This window comes from Rattus rattus, chromosome 3, assembly GCF_011064425.1.
Source record: "Rattus rattus isolate New Zealand chromosome 3, Rrattus_CSIRO_v1, whole genome shotgun sequence".
In the NCBI taxonomy this organism is placed as follows: domain Eukaryota; kingdom Metazoa; phylum Chordata; class Mammalia; order Rodentia; family Muridae; genus Rattus; species Rattus rattus.
In genome coordinates, this window is record NC_046156.1 from 196,399,888 (window position 1) to 196,417,670 (window position 17,783).

At 43.3% G+C, this 17,783-nt stretch overlaps 1 protein-coding gene across 1 annotated transcript in view; it reads left to right on the forward strand.

Annotated features, from left to right (window-relative positions):
- The first annotated feature begins 445 nt into the window (after positions 1–445).
- Positions 446–17,783, forward strand: part of Clrn1 (clarin 1) — a 23,206-nt gene continuing 5,868 nt past the window's right edge. The window contains exon 1 of the mRNA XM_032897044.1: positions 446–698. Coding sequence (XP_032752935.1) covers positions 446–698 — 253 coding nt within the window. The remainder of the gene's footprint in view (positions 699–17,783) is intronic.

A 17,783-nucleotide genomic window follows, 5' to 3' on the forward strand; every position in this document is an offset into this window, starting at 1 on the left:
ATCTCATCAATACGTGGATGTCTCACATTGCTCCAAACTCACCGTAGGAGCCAAGCGTGTCTCTGAAGGCTTCAGCTCGCCCAATCAGACAACAGGCTAGGGAGGGGTGGCTTCTCTCAAGTTACACAGAGGGCTCCATCTGTCACCCTAGACCTTTCTTAGTAAGTGATGTGAAAGGGGATGGCGAAGGCAGTTTGGAAGAGTTTTCTTTTACAAACTCTTAATCCAAAGATTTCTGGTTAAGGGAAGCAGCAGAAGAGAAGCAGAATCCACTGTGGGCGAGGAAGGATGCTATCTGGACAGGCATTCTGCCTGGCGGAGCCACTGTAAGGAAGGGCAGTGCTTTTCAGCTGCTGTAATAAATGCCGCCGACGGGGCAGCCTCTTCTTGATGCTCACAAAGGTCTTTGTTTTAAACTTTGCCTTCACCGAAGCCTTTTCTCATCATGCCAAGCCAGCAGAAGAAGATCATCTTTTGCATGGCTGGCGTATTGAGCTTTCTCTGTGCTCTCGGAGTGGTGACCGCAGTGGGGACCCCACTGTGGGTTAAAGCCACTATCCTCTGCAAAACAGGGGCTCTGCTTGTCAATGCGTCAGGGAAGGAGCTGGACAAGTTCATGGGCGAGATGCAGTATGGTCTTTTCCACGGAGAAGGCGTAAGGCAATGCGGGTTAGGAGCAAGGCCTTTCCGGTTCTCATGTAAGTAACACTTCCGTCTGAATTACTTAACGCTTTCTGAACATTCTTCTAGCTGTTGCAAAGACATGAAGAGGATCTGACTATATTGGCAGAACTATTCAAACCGCAGTGAGCCACCTGAAACACACAGGACTCTAAGCAACTTCTCCCTTGTTTCTGTTTTCTTATTAATTTTTAATTCTTGCTTTTTTCTATGACCATATATAATTAATTGCTATGATAATAAGTTTTTTGAAAGCATAACCCCTTAAGGGGACTGACAAGATGACTACCATTAAGGTACATGTTGCCAAGGTGATCACCCGAGTTTAATCCTTGGCACCTGCCTGATAGGAACAGAAAACCAAGTTCCCCAAGTTGGCCTCTCACCTCCATATACACTATGGCACTCACATACATGCTTGAGTGCATGCGTGTGCCACCTACTCTCTCTCTCTCTCTCTCTCTCTCTCTCTCTCTCTCTCTCTCTCTCTCTCTCTCTGTGTGTGTGTGTGTGTGTGTGTGTGTGTGTGTGAATGTTTGAAAATGAAAGTATAACCCTCAAGATTCTCGAGTATTACTGATATAAAACATTGTGGCATCTTCATTAAAGAAAACCAGTACTTGAGAAAACAGGAACTCTGTGAGGGATGATCTTTGTGCCTTTTGTCCTTTTGTCCTTTAAAAAGGGACCAGTTTACTTGCCTTTCCTTTAACCCAGGACTGTGTGCCCATTTACCTGCCCCACACCGCTAGAACCCTGACTGTGGACTTAATGACTTCTGTTTTCGTATTTAACCAATTCGGAATTATTGTTTTCCTTTGCCTACAGAAACTTTAAAGTGATCTGCTGAGATAACGGAGAAATGCACTGCAACAGTGCACAAAACCTGACTGACCTTCAAATAGGGCACAGAGTAGGAGACATTTCCTGTCATGATTTTGCAAAATGGCAGCGTTATCCGGAGTATTTATAACATGCTTATCTTGAGATGAGAAGTTTAAAAAAAAAAAAACTACCACGAGAATGGGCAACTCATTAAATGAAAATTAATAAACAGCCATTTGTTATATCTCTCACTACACACACCCAGAACTTATTATTATTTCAAAGGGCTGGTTTGGAGCAATCTTATGAAGACACAGTCAGTAAATTACTGCATAAATCACTCTTCAGGAAAAGGGGACTCCCAATTGAGGCATTAAAATGAATTATTATTTTGCCCGAGCTTCTTTTCTCCTCTAGTATAGGTAGAAGGTGAAATTAATTGAATTTATTATTAACATATGCAGCGTCTAATTAAATTTCAGCTCTGGCCCATTTATATTTCTGCAACATTCCTTCTACCTTCTAAGCAGTCATTTGGCACTCACCTCCAACTCATATAGGTTACAAAGTGATAGGAATTGTCACAGGGCTTTAGAAAATCCCCAAGAATTAGCCTTCAGCTTTTCAGGAAATTATCATCAGCTAAATTTGCTGACGCGGACACACCTCTGTTCTCTGCATGGCTCTAGTTCGTTACGGTACCTGGGCCGTGAGAGTCGCTCAGCTCTATCGGAGGTGGGGGTAGAAGGGAGAACAGAGCGGAATACTGTGTGGCTTGCAACTGCATTAAAAAAATAACACAGGAAAACAGATGAGATGATCTCACCGTGAGTCACCAGCAGCTAAAGCCTGGGTAAAGCTTCTCACAAAGGAATTCAGACAAAGGCAGGAGTGACAGAGTATTCCAGAGGCCTTGTGTTTATCTCAGCGAACAGGAGGCAAATGTGACTTCTGCCACAGGATGTGTTTCAAAACAGTAGCAAGATGTTTTCTTAGCACTCACTACACAGTCACCAGCGCCTTCGTGTGCCTTCTCTTGCTTGCCTTCGAAACCCACAGCCCCGTGTGTTCCTGTGGTTCAGTGCATGGTTTCTGTGGCTGCGTCTCTTACGCCGGCCTTACATGGGAAGCTTTTCTAATCAAGTGCTCATTTGCCTGTGTTCTATGAGGATTAGCAGAGCTGAGCAAGGTTTTTGGCAATACCATGGCCTGCCTCACAAATTATGTTGGTTTTCTTGCTATTCTGTAGAGCTCTCCCCAGCCTCGTGATGGAAAACCTACGTGTGTGTGTGTGTGTGTGTGTGTGTGTGTGCTCTGTGATGATAGACCTTTCTATATTGAAGGACATACATATTAAGTACACGTAAAATAATACATGGAAATACACGTATCACAATTTCATTTTGTCGAATCTCAGAGAAATATACTAATAATGTAATTTTTTTCGGCCTAAGCAAATAACAATGACTCTTTCCATATAACATGAAGGGATGTTAGGAAGACTGGACAATATATAAACCCAATGAAATTCTCAAAGAGTGCACTGCTCGTCTAAATACAGTGTTGAAACTCCCTATCAACCTACTTTTGAAACACTCTGTGCTTCTGATGTTCACACTCCCATCACCATGTAGCTTATGGGCCTCGTGGGCTCAATCAAGATGCCATCCATCCCCAGCCAATGGTGTTACATCAACTTGCTTAAAAGAAGAGAGCCTTTGGATAAGCTTTCTTTTTTTTTTTTTAATTAACTTGAGTATTTCTTATTTACATTTTAGTGTTATTCCCTTTCGGTTTCGGCAAACATCCCTAATCCCTCCCCCTCCCTTCTTTATGGGTGTTCCCCCCATCCTCCCCCCATTGCCGCCTCCCCCCCAACAATCACGTTCACTGGGGGTTCAGTCTTAGCAGGACCAAGGGCTTCCCCTTCCACTGGTGATCTTACTATAATATTCATTGCTACTTATGAGGTCAGAGTCCAGGGTCAGTCCATGTATAGTCTTTAGGTAGTGGCTTAGTCCCTGGAAGCTCTGGTTGGTTGGCATTGTTGTTCATAAGGGGTCTTGAGCTCCTTCAAGCTCTTCCAGTTCTTTCTCTGATTCCTTCAACGGGGGTCCCGTTCTCAGTTCAGTGGTTTGCTGCTGGCATTCACCTCTGTATTTGCTGTATTCTGGCTGTGTCTCTCAGGAGCGATCTACATCCGGCTCCTGTCGGCCTGCACTTCTTTGCTTCATTGGATAAGCTTTCTTAATGGTGAAGTGGATGTCCTGTTAATATGAGACAGTAAGTGGCTTAAGCCTGTTTTCTCAACTGAAGCTTCCTTTGAGCAATGGCAGTGGCCTCCAGAGACTACAGGGAGGTGTTTCTTCCCTGCCACTTCTGCAGCCCAAATAAAAATTTGAAAGCAATCATTTTCATAACAGCCCCCTTTCTCCTCATTGTTTCCCTTGAAAGTTACTAAAGCAAATATTGGGATTCAGAGAAACACTCCGTATAGGAGCAATGGAAAAGCTAACTTAAGAAGTATCGATCCGTTTTTGATTAGTTGCCTTCTTACCATCAGCTGCTATAGACGTAGATCTCAATTCTATTGGATTTTCACCTGTATTTTGTCTGTCTAGGGTTTTTTAGGGTGTTACTGGGGTTTAAATGCAAGGGACCTTGCACATGATGGACAAGTGCTGTACCACTGAGCCATGGCCCAGGCTTGAATCAACATTGGCCCATAGAGTTGCAATATAAGCCCTAGCAGCCATATTAAACATTAAAAAAAAGTGAAAATCACTTAATAATTTTCTCTATGACATCCAGAATACTATTTTGTAAACATATAATCCACATTAAAAACAATATTGAAATGTCTTACAGCCTTCTTGGTGCAGACTTTGAATTCTAGTGTATGTTTATGTGGTACTCTAATTAAGACTGGCCACATTCACGGCTCGTTGTAATGTACTTGATTGAACAGTATGGATCTAGATGGAGATGTCCTCTGAATAAATTGACTATCGACAATGTCCGTATTTTAAATGACTTTTTGCTTGGCTCTGCTGGATGAGTCTGTGTGTGTGATTTTTATGGGCCATGTTTATGTCACTTCTGAAGCTCTATGTATTGGATAACATGAGATAAAGAATGAACAGAACAAGAAGAAGAGTTTGGCAATTATGTTTGTGCCTATTAAACGTTCCCTACTGACCATTCTATCTTTTTTAATTATATCACGGCCCTGCTCTGTTGGCATGCGAAGTTATGCTGGGAAAACTTCTGCCTCATTTATTTTGGCTGATTCTCATCTGTCTATGGGTCAGCGGTTCATTTACTAGAGGCCACTAGCGTTTCTGCCAAGTCCATTGTTTCATTCATTATAATGAGCGGATGTTTGTCTTTGAAGGCCACACGACTGGTGGACATAGTTCTTCATCATATGTCACCTGGAAAATTTTAACGACAGTGTTTAAACACCAAATGCAGCCATCAAGCCACTTGCGAGCCCTCCTTGTGCCCCTGCCCGCTCTGTGCATGTGTATGTGTGTGTGTTTCTCTTTTGTTGGTTTGAAACACTGCAGAACATTATCAAAACATGATATTCAAGAATCATATGGTATCAACCATTCCTAGATATTCTGCTATGTTCATTGCCAACACAGTTCAACGAGCTGGTAAAAACAAACAAACAAAAAAACATATGGAGGGTTTTTTTTTAACCAATCATGTAGTCCGGCTTCCAACTTTAGTCATACTTTGAAAACATTTTAATTTGGGCCCCGTGATTGAAAATTTGTAAAAGCCTTGACAGAGCCAGTGTACTTCATATTTTGGGAAAGTAGTGATTCTTTGCCAAATCAGGGATATAACCCAGATTGCATAGTGGATGTTGACATTATTTCTGTGAATAACAAGGTGACTTCTTGAACATATTGTGGTACAGAGTAGTGGAGACGTGGGGGTCATTGTGAGCATGACTGAGCCTTGACACTCTCTCCTACAAGTATGTCCCTCGTCCTGGCCCATCTGGGCTCCCTATGACTTTCTTACAAGAGCTGACAGCTTAATGTCCTTCTAATGAAACCTGGCCCTGTCTCCTCCCTTCCTCTGCACACAGCCTGTGTAGATGCTGGCATGAGGAGTTGTGTCTGGGAGAGAAGCATGCATGGCTTATCTCTGTTTGCTTTATGGGAGGAGTCAACCCATCACCCCATTTACCCAGAAAGCACAAACCTCCTGTCTTTTGCTTGGGAGGTGCTTTGCCTAGACCCATTCACCTATGAAACAGCCCAGTAAATGCTGGAGACGTTCTTCCCCGTGGACTCAATAGTAATTAATGGAACAAGGGTGAGAAGGTTTTCAGTTCTCTCAGCTGCACAGCCTCCTACCCTTCCTAAGCCTTGATGATTGCTCCTCTGCTTTTCCCAACATCTGTATTACATGGACTTGAGCACACACATTTCTGCTCTGCACAAAGAGCCTAAGTCCCGAAAGACAGGGCTACCTACTACTGATGAATGTACTAACTCCAAACCAGGACGTGAAACCGAGTGTAGGACAACGAAAGATTCACAACTGTCTAGTATCGGGCTCTATTGGAATGGAGCATCCGAGAATGAAGGTGAATTTCCACCACTGGCTGAGGCTCAGGCACTTGGTACTCCGATCACTGTGCCAATTTTCTTCTTCTTCTTCTATGATGAGATGAGGGTAGAACTGTGTGGTTACTGAACATTTCTTTCAATTCGAATGTTCTATGGCATATAAAATGACCTAATGGTTTAGACGGGGTCCTTGAGGACTGGAAATTGTCACTTGATGTCCTCCCTGACTGGCAGATTGTGGCCACCATTTTTAGAAGTAGCGAGTTGTGTCATGTTGTGAAGTGTTCTCCAACGTGCACCATGTGTCGGGTCCCAGACTCATTTCTCTATTGCAGAGATCTTTCTTTCCTTCCCTGTCACACTCTTTTTAATTTTTTATGTGGAAACTGGGAGGCTGGAAAAGGATCTCCTGAGGAACAGGCTGCTTTGGAACTTAGCAGCATGGGCTAGTGGGTTCCGAGAGCAGCCCCTCTCATCAGCACCCAAATGCCTGAGCTAGAATAGAGAAGGCACCACCATGACAGCTGAGAAGAGGCGGGGGCTCTCCTCTTCAATTATTTGCTTTTCTCTGTGAATTCCTAGTCTGTCCTCCATGAAAAATGCCCAATAGTGTAATGTCTCATCCTGAAAATGGCACGAAATCATCTATCTGCTTAACATTTAAAAGGTGTTCTTTATCCAAAAAGAGGTTCTGGATGTTACTCTGTACACATTGGAAAATGTCAGGGAAATAGTTGTCAAAAGGCAAACATCTGTTTTCCCCTGACCTTCATGGCTCCCTTCTCTTATTTCCGTATCAAAAAGTCAACAGAATCGGCATTGCTTCACAATCAGAATCTCAGCCATGTGAGTTAGGGTATTCAAGTGCAATGTACCAGCCTTCTCTTCCTCTAACCCATCCTGCTCACTGACAGCAGGCCACATACTGTCCCAGAATAGCGAGAAGGACAACCTCAAGCTACTGCTGTTTTGGAGTGTGTGTGTGCGCGCATGCTCGAGCACGTGGGCACAGAATTGGCTGGGACAGTGTCTCACTATGTAGCCCTGGCTATTCTGGAATTCACTGTGTAGGCCAGGCTGGCCTCAAACTTACAAAAATCTGCTTGCCTCTGTCTCCTGAGTGCTGGGATTAAGGTGTGAGCCACTATCTCTGGTTTAAAATTTATTTATTAACTAGGTCATACCAATGGTACGCATTTTAAAGTTCCAAATGCTATTTCAATATGTCTAACTTGTTTAGATTTTCTGTTTCGATGTCTATGATTGCTTTGCCTACGTGAATGTATGTGTGCTCCATGTGCATGCCTGGTGTCTGTGGAGGTCAGTAGAGGGGGCTTGGATCTCCTTGTGAGATGCCATGTGATTATGAGAAACTGAAGCTGGGTCTTCTGCCAGAGCAATTGGTGTGCTTAAACGCTGACAGTCTCTCCAGGCCCTTAATATTTATAGTGTTTAAATTGAGATTGCCATACTTATCTCCCAAAACATTTACCATTTCTCTGTGGGGAAAACTTACCAAATCCGCTTTGCAGCTTTGCAGAATGCCCCACTGTATCAGTTTTATCTATAGGAACTTCAATGCACAGTGAATCTTCCTGACCCCACCTAAATGTCTTAGACGATTTGATGAAACTCATCCCCTTCTGCTGCCCCTCATCTTCTCAGTGTCTTCTCTAATGTGATGTTAAAATGCACAAAAACTCATCTCTAAATCCACTCCTTGCTTTTAAGTCCACATTTCAATCCCTTAAATACCCCAACCCTGGTTTTTGACCTCTGGAAGATAATTTTGTCAATCCTGCTTGATGATATAGATTAGGTCACCCGAGTCAGTCTAGCCTCTGAGCTATAAATTACACTGCGTTTGTACCCACACTTTAGGTTTAGGACAAAGTTATCTGATAACACTGTTCGATTAACTATGGTCTTCATGGTATGATCATTAATGAGTTTGATCAAATTGTATACGACAGTTAGATGGGATCAGGAAGATCCACTGTGCTGTGTGGCCCTGAAGCAACTATAGTTGAAATAACACAGTGGACATTCTGGAAGTTTCCAGAAGGGATTTGGTTTGAGGAAAGCCATGACTGCACCACAGTTGTTAACAGAATGAGAGACTTCTATACGATGATAGTTTCACAACTGTGCACTTGATTCATTCGAAAAATTAGACACAACAAGACAGGATTAGAGCATTAATTAAAGTCTCTGTTTTTGTTTTTTTCTCTGAGACAGGGCCTCACTGTGTAGCCCTGGCTATCCTGGAACTCACTGTAATCTCCCAGCCTTTCCTTCACAAATGCTGGGATTAAAGGCATGCACCATTATACCTGGCTTCAAGTCTCATATTTTAAAAAATGAAATAAACAAAAGCTCATTTTACCTTAAAAATCCTGTATTCTATAAAGCTAGAATCATATTTTAAAACAAAACTCACATGTACTCATATGTATACTAGGGCACCTTAAAAGTTTTTCTATATACAATTCATTTTTGCTGGAGAGACCTTTATGTGTGTATTATTTACGTAGGTGAATAATATAGTTACACAACTCCAACATTTTTCCAGATGGCAAATCGTAAAGAAGTTTAGTATAAAACAATTCTTTGATACATATATGTTTGTCATTTATTAACAGGAAAGCAAATTTGATAATAATAACACAGATGCATCATTTCTTTTTACTAAAACAAGTAAGCCGTGGCTGAATATTTAGTACATCAGAACACAAGGCATCGCCAACATTTTTCAGAGTTGATCAATATTTTGCTTTTATGACTGTCAGTGCTGAGGTCGCTACATTGCATGCACATGTAGTACAAGGTAGAAGAAGGGTGTTTATGGCCACTTCAGGGAATGGTTGGAAACTCAGTCTCCATCCAGGCCAAAACTTAGTTAACAAATACTTTGAAACTCAAGCAAGCAACTCAAATAGAAAGTTTTAAGATTAAGCATTCCAACACAATTCAATGACAAATGAATTTGATACTTACATGCTAAAGGCGATGTAGGAAGCTACCAAAAGGTCTTTGTTTTCCAATGTGTATTTATTAGAGCAGGAACCCTTATGTGGACAGTGAGAATACAGCCATTTGTAGTGGAAGACAGTCTGGACTGAGCCCTGGTGTTCTAAGCAGTGTGCATCGCCATTGTGTGGTGTAAGCAGATATGCAGTGTGAATCATCACTGTGTGGTGTGAGTAGATATGCGGTGTGAATCATCACTGTGTGGTGTGAGCAGATGTGCAGCATGCTTTGCTATGGTGAGGTGTAAGTGGATTGTGGTGTGCGGTATGCATCGCCATTGTGTGGTGTGAGTAGATATGCGGTGTGAATCATCACTGTGTGGTGTGAGCAGATACGCAGTGTGAATCATCACTGTGTGAGCAGGTGTGCTGCATGCTTTGCTACGGTGAGGTGTGAGTGGATTGTGGTGTGCGGTGTGCATCGCCACTGCGTGGTGTGGAGGGATGTACAGTGCGTAGTGTGCTCCGCAGCTTCAGAACTAAACCTGTGATGAAATCATGTCATGCAACATGGACCTCCACCTGAAACACCTCAGATTCACTACACGTTTGCTTCTGAATTAATTTTTACTCATTCAGAAACATTTTATGGCGGTCAGACCTTTTAGGCTGTCAACATTCAGTCGTGTGTGTGTGTGACCCCATAAGAAGAAGCTGGGCACCAAACAATAAACAACTTTGATTCCCATAGATACGCAGTTAAGTGCTCAGGCAAGACGTGGTATGTGGGACTCTCTCGTACAGGTACGCTAGGACTGACTAAGCAGTCTTCGTATCCAGTAGACTAATTTATTCGGGCCTGGTGCCGGGCTCCATCTCGGCATGTTACAACTGTGGCCAAGCCATTCTCAGAAGTTATTAGCCCAATGCAGTCATACCCCTGTGGATTCTGAGCAGTTAACTGGGTTCTATTATCAGAGACCCATATGTACCAAGGCAGCTGTGCTCCGTAAGCCACCAGGGTGATTAAGACTCACTGGTGGGCTGCCTACAAGTAGGCTGGAGTCAGGGGGTGCACTCCAGCTGAGAAAGATTCGGGTGAGGTGCTGGGAAAATTGTTTTTAAATGGTTCTGTCATATCGTCAGGTCCCCTCCTTTTAAAGACTGGGTCATGAATCTCATTTTGCCTGACCCCATAGCCATCAGGAGCTTGGCTCAACAACTTGGCGCGTGTGGGTAATATTAAGAAAGATGACTCGATGGAGCTTATGGCAGAGAAATCTCTTTTTACCAGATTTTCATAATGACCGGCTGCAGACGTGCTGAGGGGAAAGTCAGATCAAGAGCGTTTCCGTAAAAAGAAAGAGATCTCGCCCCCTCTCATATTCTCTTTCAAGAAAATGAATAGCTGAGCACCATGAAGCAAAATAGGTCTTTAAAAATAAAAAATGTCTTTTATGTAGAGAAAGACAAGTCGAGAAGAAAGGCAGAGCCTCTGATACGGCCTCTGAGGCTTTAATCTGAACAGAAGTTGCTATGCCGTGGCTGACATCACCATCAAAGGCTGCGTCTATTCCCAGAGTCTTGCAGATGGCGTTATCTACATTGCACATCTGGCAGATGAAGCCAAGAGGGCTGACAAGGCCAGAATTGTTAGATCAGTGGTCTATGAACCTGGCTACAGCTTAGGATCACCTGGGGAGTCTTTAAAACTACTGATGCCAAGAATCCATCCCAGAACTACTGGATCTGGCTCCGTGGGGCTTGGGTTTGTCTAACAGCTTTCCAGGTGGTTGGAAGATACTGTCATGGTTGAGGATTGCTGGACTGATGATGGCCAGGACCGGTGGCAGCAAGTGAGGCTAAGAGGTCAAAACTCTCTCAGGAATGAGGGAAGACATCATCAAGAGGATGAGAAACAATAGGATTCTACATCTCGGAGATTTTTCTGATTGAGTTCAAGCAGGAATCCAGTGGCTTTCTGTCATTGAACTGTACATATTCTGGAGCAACCTAGTGGATAAACCTCCAGTGTGATACAGAATACGCTTCCCTGTCTGCCATAAAGGTGTTCTTTCTTTGAGCATCTGCCCATTTGCTACAGGTCCAGCTGGTTGGGCCAAAGAGTCAACTCTGCTCCTGATAGAATGGCTTCCAGCTTCTCGACCCCACCCGCCTGTGTCAGCGAAGCCACCTGATTTGCAGAACTTGGCAAAAGCTCTGAGACATGTACTCAAATCACTTACACAGAAACAACGCTACCATTTTGAGCCACTTCTGCCTGTCTTCTGTTCAAAGCCTCTGGTCCTTCCATCAACGCACACAGAGTCCCCTTTAGCAGTATGGTATCGGTCCCAAGATCATTTTAGACAGGGCATCACAGAGCTATGCCCCCAAAATGAGCACACAGGAACTAGAAACAAGAATGGAAGCAGTCTGTCAGATGATGGGGGAAAGTGTGTTACAGGCATCAAATAATCGAGGAACAAGAAAGCCAAAAATGTCAGCATTTTAAAAATAGTAATAGCCGCCCACCTGTGATGAAGGAAAAAAAGGAAAAAAAAATCTGAGCTATAAAATAGGAAGTTTGTCTTGATTCATTGCACATAATCCAGGGATTACAGTGGGAGAAAGAGGCTTTTTGGTCCCAGTGTAAGATATGTAGTCTGATCTCCTGGAGACCAAATGGGCCTTGCCCAGTCTCAGTCAGTGGTTGGTCCTCAGCCTGGAAAATGCAGACGCTCTACACTGCATGAGCGCGTCCCACTCTACTCAGCTGGGCAACCCTCCTGCCGCTCTCATAAGGTTAAAGAAATATTTAAGCAATTACTCCGCATTTCCAAAGAGCGTCTACATAAACGATCTCATTTGTGTTCCTCATAAGCTCTGTGACATTTCTTTCTTTCTTCTTCTTTCTGTGACACATAATAGTACACGGGCACAATGTCGATGCCTCAGCATTGTGTGTGTGTGTGTGTGTGTGTGTGTGTGTGTGTGTGTGTGTGTGTGTGTGTGTGTGTGTGTGTGTCTGAGAGAGAGAGAGAGAGAGAGAGAGAGAGAGAGAGAGAGAGAGAGAGAGAGAGAATGATTAAATCAGAGGAAGTGGCACATCTTTCATTTGTGGTGATACAATCGACATCTTCTCTTTGATATTCTGAAATATGCAACATCCTTTGTTACCCGGGGCCACCCTACTGTGCAACAGAGCATAGTCCTCCAGTCTAATTGGAATGCTATACCTGATGACCAATCCCCCACCCCCACCCCGCAGCCCAGCCTCTGGTAACTGTCTCTGTGAGATCACTGTTTCACTATCCCCTGTAAAGGCAGGGGAGCTGAGATGTTTAGAGATCTCACACATAGTAAAGGCAAAACTACAGTAGTCCCAAACCTTCATAACCCTAAAACCTCTGCTCCGCTCATCTGACATTCTCTCTCAGTTAGCGCCTGGTTATTCATAGCTCTCCCAGCAACAACACCGTCAGCTTTTGCTTTTGTGATTCATAATATTTCAGTCCTTTGTCACTGCTGAGCAATGCTGCTTTACACAAAGGTTCAGATTAAATTTACCAAGCCCTGTTTTTAAGACTACTAGATAAGAGACATGGCAGACTAAAGTCACAACAGATAAAGGGATAATAAGGCACTGGGCAAAATATAATGAAAAATCTAGCAACTAAAGTAAGTTTTGAAGCAATTGAAAAAGTCATACATTTGGGGTTATCAAATAAAACATGGATTAATGATAATCAGTAAAGGAAACTTAATACTTAGTAAGTACAAACGCTGTTCATCTTTTTTTTTTTAATGTATTGAAAACAGCGAGACTTTATATGTAGGATAAAAAGTTTCAAGCTAGAGAGGTGTGCACGACCAGCTTCTCTCTCTGAAAGGCTTCTTGGTGCCTATCCGTGCCTCAGCACTTTGCTGGAGTAGGAAGACGTGAGAACTATTAAAACGGAGAGAATCTAGCAAAAGTCTTTATAACCAATCACTTTGTCGGTCAGAATGGGCTAAGTCATGTTTTTAGTAACAAGTAAAACCAAATATTTTAGGTTAAAAAGGTGTATTTCTTTTTTAAATTTAATTATTTGTATTTTATGTACATTGGCATTTGTGGGTGTCAGATTCCTTGGAACTGGAGTTGCAGACAGTTATAAGCAGATAGTTGTGAGCTGCCATGTGGTTGCTGGGAATTGAATTCAGAACTTCTGGAAGAGCTCTTCACCACTGAGCCATCTCTCCAGCTCCCCAACCCCCTCAAAAAGATGTATTTCTTGAACAACATAGCTCTTCACCTGTAGCTTCACTCCAGGTCACAGTTGCCATATGAAATGTTGTCAGTTGTGAAGGAGAAGACCATCACACTGGTAATTAAATTCTATGACCTGGAACTCAAATGTGCCACTTCCACTTTAATGATTTTGGCCGAGGCATGTCAGCCAGCCACACCAAGCTTTGGGAGGGCCAACAGGGGCAATCCAGCTAGGAGTCTAAACTGATGATAAACCCCAGCCATCAATGTCTGAATACCTGTAGTTACTACCACAGGTATTGTGTTTGGTCAGAAAGGTCAGTGAAGAAGAGGTACTCTATCTGTCTGAGGTCAAGGAGAGAAAGCAGGTAAGTTTTCAGGGATCAGTTATATTTTATTAACTATAAGCAAAGACTTTCGAAGCAAAGGAACAGCAGGACAAACAGCTTCTTGAGGCCAGTGGACAGAAGATGCATGAGTAGAAGGAGGAAAATAAGACTGGGGGTGGGGGAGGGGTTGGCCAGGCCAGGCCAGGCCAGACCTTACTTGCTAGGCAATATGAAGCCACTGCAAAAATTAAAGCATGTGACAGGACAGATGGTGGATGAGAAGAAGAATAAAAGAAAGGCAGGAGGTCAGGAGGAAACTTGCAATACCACAAAGCAGCAACAAGAGAGCGGAAAGAAAGGGACATAGTACTAAAATTCTCTTACAAAATGCTGCAACTGGACGTGTGACAGAATAATCTTGAAATTTCTACAAAGTTCTGGAAAGCTGTTACAAGTGGACATAGGGAGGACAGAAGGAACAATTGTAGAGGGAAGATGAAGCAGACTTGGTCCTGTTTGATGGTTTACCTGTGGAACTCAAACAAAAGACATGCATCTGTTAAATAACCTTAGAGGCTGTAAGCAGTCCAGGGTAGAAGCAGAGGAGTGGGAACCTGTCGATGGGAAGCAGCAGGAACTCACAGATGGGAGTCAGCAGCTGGAAGCACAGCTGCAGATGGGAGGCAGCAGCTGGAAGCACAGCTGCAGATGGGAGTCAGCAGCTGGAAGCACAGCTGCAGATGGGAGTCAGCAGCTGGAAGCACAGCTGCAGATGGGAGGCAGCAGCTGGAAGCACAGCTGCAGATGGGAGGCAGCAGCTGGAAGCACAGCTGCAGATGGGAGGCAGCAGCTGGAAGCACAGCTGCAGATAGAATTTCTCAGGGAGGAATGAAGGAGATACTAAGAGACATGTCCTGAAAGAGATTGCTATATGTGAAGGAGAGGGAGAAAAGATGAGAGACTGACAGTGGTGTGGCCGAGGTGCAAGGGACTGACTGAGGGAAGCCTAGGGAGGACAGACCATCATAGGAAATGGTTTACAAACCTAAAGACCACAGGGATGTCAAGTAGGATGGGAATATAGTATCACAACCAGAAGAACAGAAGTGCCTTTTTCAAAGCAGCCATGGTAGAATGGAGAAGGTGGGTCTTTGCAGGAGTTAAAGTGGCAACTGGACAAAAGGGCTATGGCGTAAGGACTAGGTGTAAAGGGAAAGCTTGAGATTAGGAAATAACAGATTTCCTTAGGGCAGACCAGGATGTGTGTCTATGTGTCTATATGTGTGTGTGAGTGGACAGGTCTTCATGAAGACTGGGCTTTGATCTCAAAACGCATGCTAACAAGTAATGACTAAATAAACTAGGTGTGGTAGGCTTAGTTTATGATCCTAGGGCTAGAGAAGGGGAGACAATCAGACCCTGGGGCTGGCTGGCAAGCCCAACTGATCTGTAACAATTTTCCTCCTAGATTGAAATGTTCCATCCTGCAGGGGAGCAAACAACTCAAACTAGCTTCAGTCCCTTCTGGTAGGCCCCTCCCTGGCAGAGTAAGCACAAAAAGCTGCAAAGGCCCTGAGACAAGGCCGGCTGCCCTGGAGAAGCAGAAACCAGCCCAGGTGCCTGGAAAATGTTTCGATCAGAGTCATTTGGAAAGGACCCTCTCCAACCTGTTGACCTGCCTGCAAGCCGAGCAGTGTGCTCCAGGTTTTCCAGATTTTGTGGCCCGTCATCCATGCTGGGGTGGGCTTTAATGATGCAGCTGTCTTTGAGTTGTTTCTGCTCTAGTAAGGAACTGGACTCTTGTAAGTAATCCCAACAAAACTCATGAGTGCATTGAGCTGGACTTTGGTGGTCTCCATATTTTAGTGTGTCTCTTCTCAGGGGTGAGGAGACAGTGTTCTGCATTTTCCCATAATTGGAGAGTGTTCAGCTAGTATTATAGAGACCTGCTGCAAAATACAGTGCCTGAAAAACAATACCCAAGGATGTCCTGGTCTTACACGCACACACACACACACACACACACACACACACACACACACACACTCACACACACACACTACAAATTTCAGGCAAGAAACATCAGAAAATATTTGTGACCTTGCAAAGACATCTTATCTTTCACATCTAAAACCTGATACATACAAAGAAAGAATTGATAAACTAGACTTCATAAAAATAAGAACTGCCCTTCAAAAAGACACAGAGACATGCCCCAGATATGGAGAAAATATTTGATTTTCTTATCTGATAATGAGCCTGCATACAGTTGTCTCAGAACTCAATTACAAACAACCTATAAAAAACACACAATCGGTATAAACAGACACACCACCCAACCTAATGAACACATCAAAGACAAGCTCACCAAGCACGGGCCAACTCGTCAGTCATTTGAGAGATGTTAATTAAAACCACTAGACAGCCTACAGCTATTAAGTGACTACTGTTTTAAAAACCTGGCTGAAGAAGCCGTGGGCCAACTGGGCCCTTGCTGGGGAGAAAGGCTGGCAGCTGCATCTCGGGGGGCACTTTGAATTTTCTTCTGGCATTATACCTGCAGAAGCTGAGGCGCTGGGATAAAAGAATGAGGAAAGGATGTGGAATGGTAGGACATCCTATATCTTGATTGTGGCAACAGTTAGAATGCATTTGTTAAATCTTGTGGAGGTTTGGCAAGATGGCTCAGTGGGCAAAGGAGCTTGCAACAAAACCTTCGCGGTCTGAGTTTGAGTCCCAGGAACCCACATAGAGGTTGAAGGAGAGATCTAACTCAGCATACACTCAAAAATCATAATAATAATGCTAATGATGATGATGATGATGATGATTGATGATGATGAGAGATCCAACTTAGCATATAATAATAATAATAATGATAATAATAATAATAATTAATAAAACTTTAAAAAACCTTACAGAATCAAAATGAGAGATAATTTTCTCATGTTAATTTTATTGTTATCCTAAAAAAAAAAGGGGTATGGAAAGTGACCACAAAGGCAGCTATATCATTGTGATTTTAGGAAAATTAATTCTCTGTCCCTTAGTAATTTTACTCTATACACTTAAGGCAAAATAATATTTCCTTCCTATTTCTTTTTAAAAATTGAATATGACGGGCCAGACTCTGAAGATGTAAGAACTTGCTACCAAGGCCAAGGACTTGACTTCAATGTCTGTGCCCCACACCTTGGGAGAGGAAAACCAACTCTGCTGAGACTGTGGAAGAAGAGAACCAACTCTGCTTGAGAAAGCCACTTTCTGACCAGCACTAATATGACTTGTCCATGGCCGAAGCTGGGGACAGACCATGAAATATTAGGAGGTGTCACTTTTTTAGTACGTGTCTAGGAAGTAGTCTGATGTAGTGGGGTTCGTGTGATTCTCCAGGATTCAAATAGTTACAGCTGTGGAGAAGCTGCCCTTAACCCAACAAGACACCCTGGGCTCCAGGAATCGCTCAGTTAGCTGTTAACAAGTGAATGGAAATTATTTGTTAAAGCAGGCAGCTGGAGCCAACACTCAAAAACTTTCTCCACACATGTACCACACACACACACACACACATACACACACACACACACACACACAACACACACAGACACACAACACACACAGACACACAGAATAAATAAATAATACACAGAAAATTTAGAAGGCTATCTATGTTAGCGTATTCCGTATCTGAGTGAAGAACCGAGAGCTCAGGAAATGCCATGTGACTGCTGTCCTTTGTTCTTCCCACTCATCTATTACTCTATGGAAATGTTTTCTTGTCTTGATGAGGATGCTTGGAGGATGGGACATATTAACTACTTCATCATTATTATTATTACTAGAGCACAGGAAACCTGATAAAATGCGAGTCTTATGTACTCTTCTCAGTGGTTTTTGTCAGGTCTAAATGAAAACTAGGGATAAATGACTAACTGTGGAGCCCATAAGCATAGCAAAGTGTCTGCTTGGCTTCCCGGCTCACTCATTTCCTGTGGCTCCTCTCAGCTCTCACCTCATCCCCTGCCCATGGAGAGGTTTACCGTTCCAGCGAAGGACTTTGCTTCCCTTCCTCTAGCTACTGATCAGTATAAAACCCTGCCATCCCGGGGGCCTGTGCAAACCCTTGATTCTC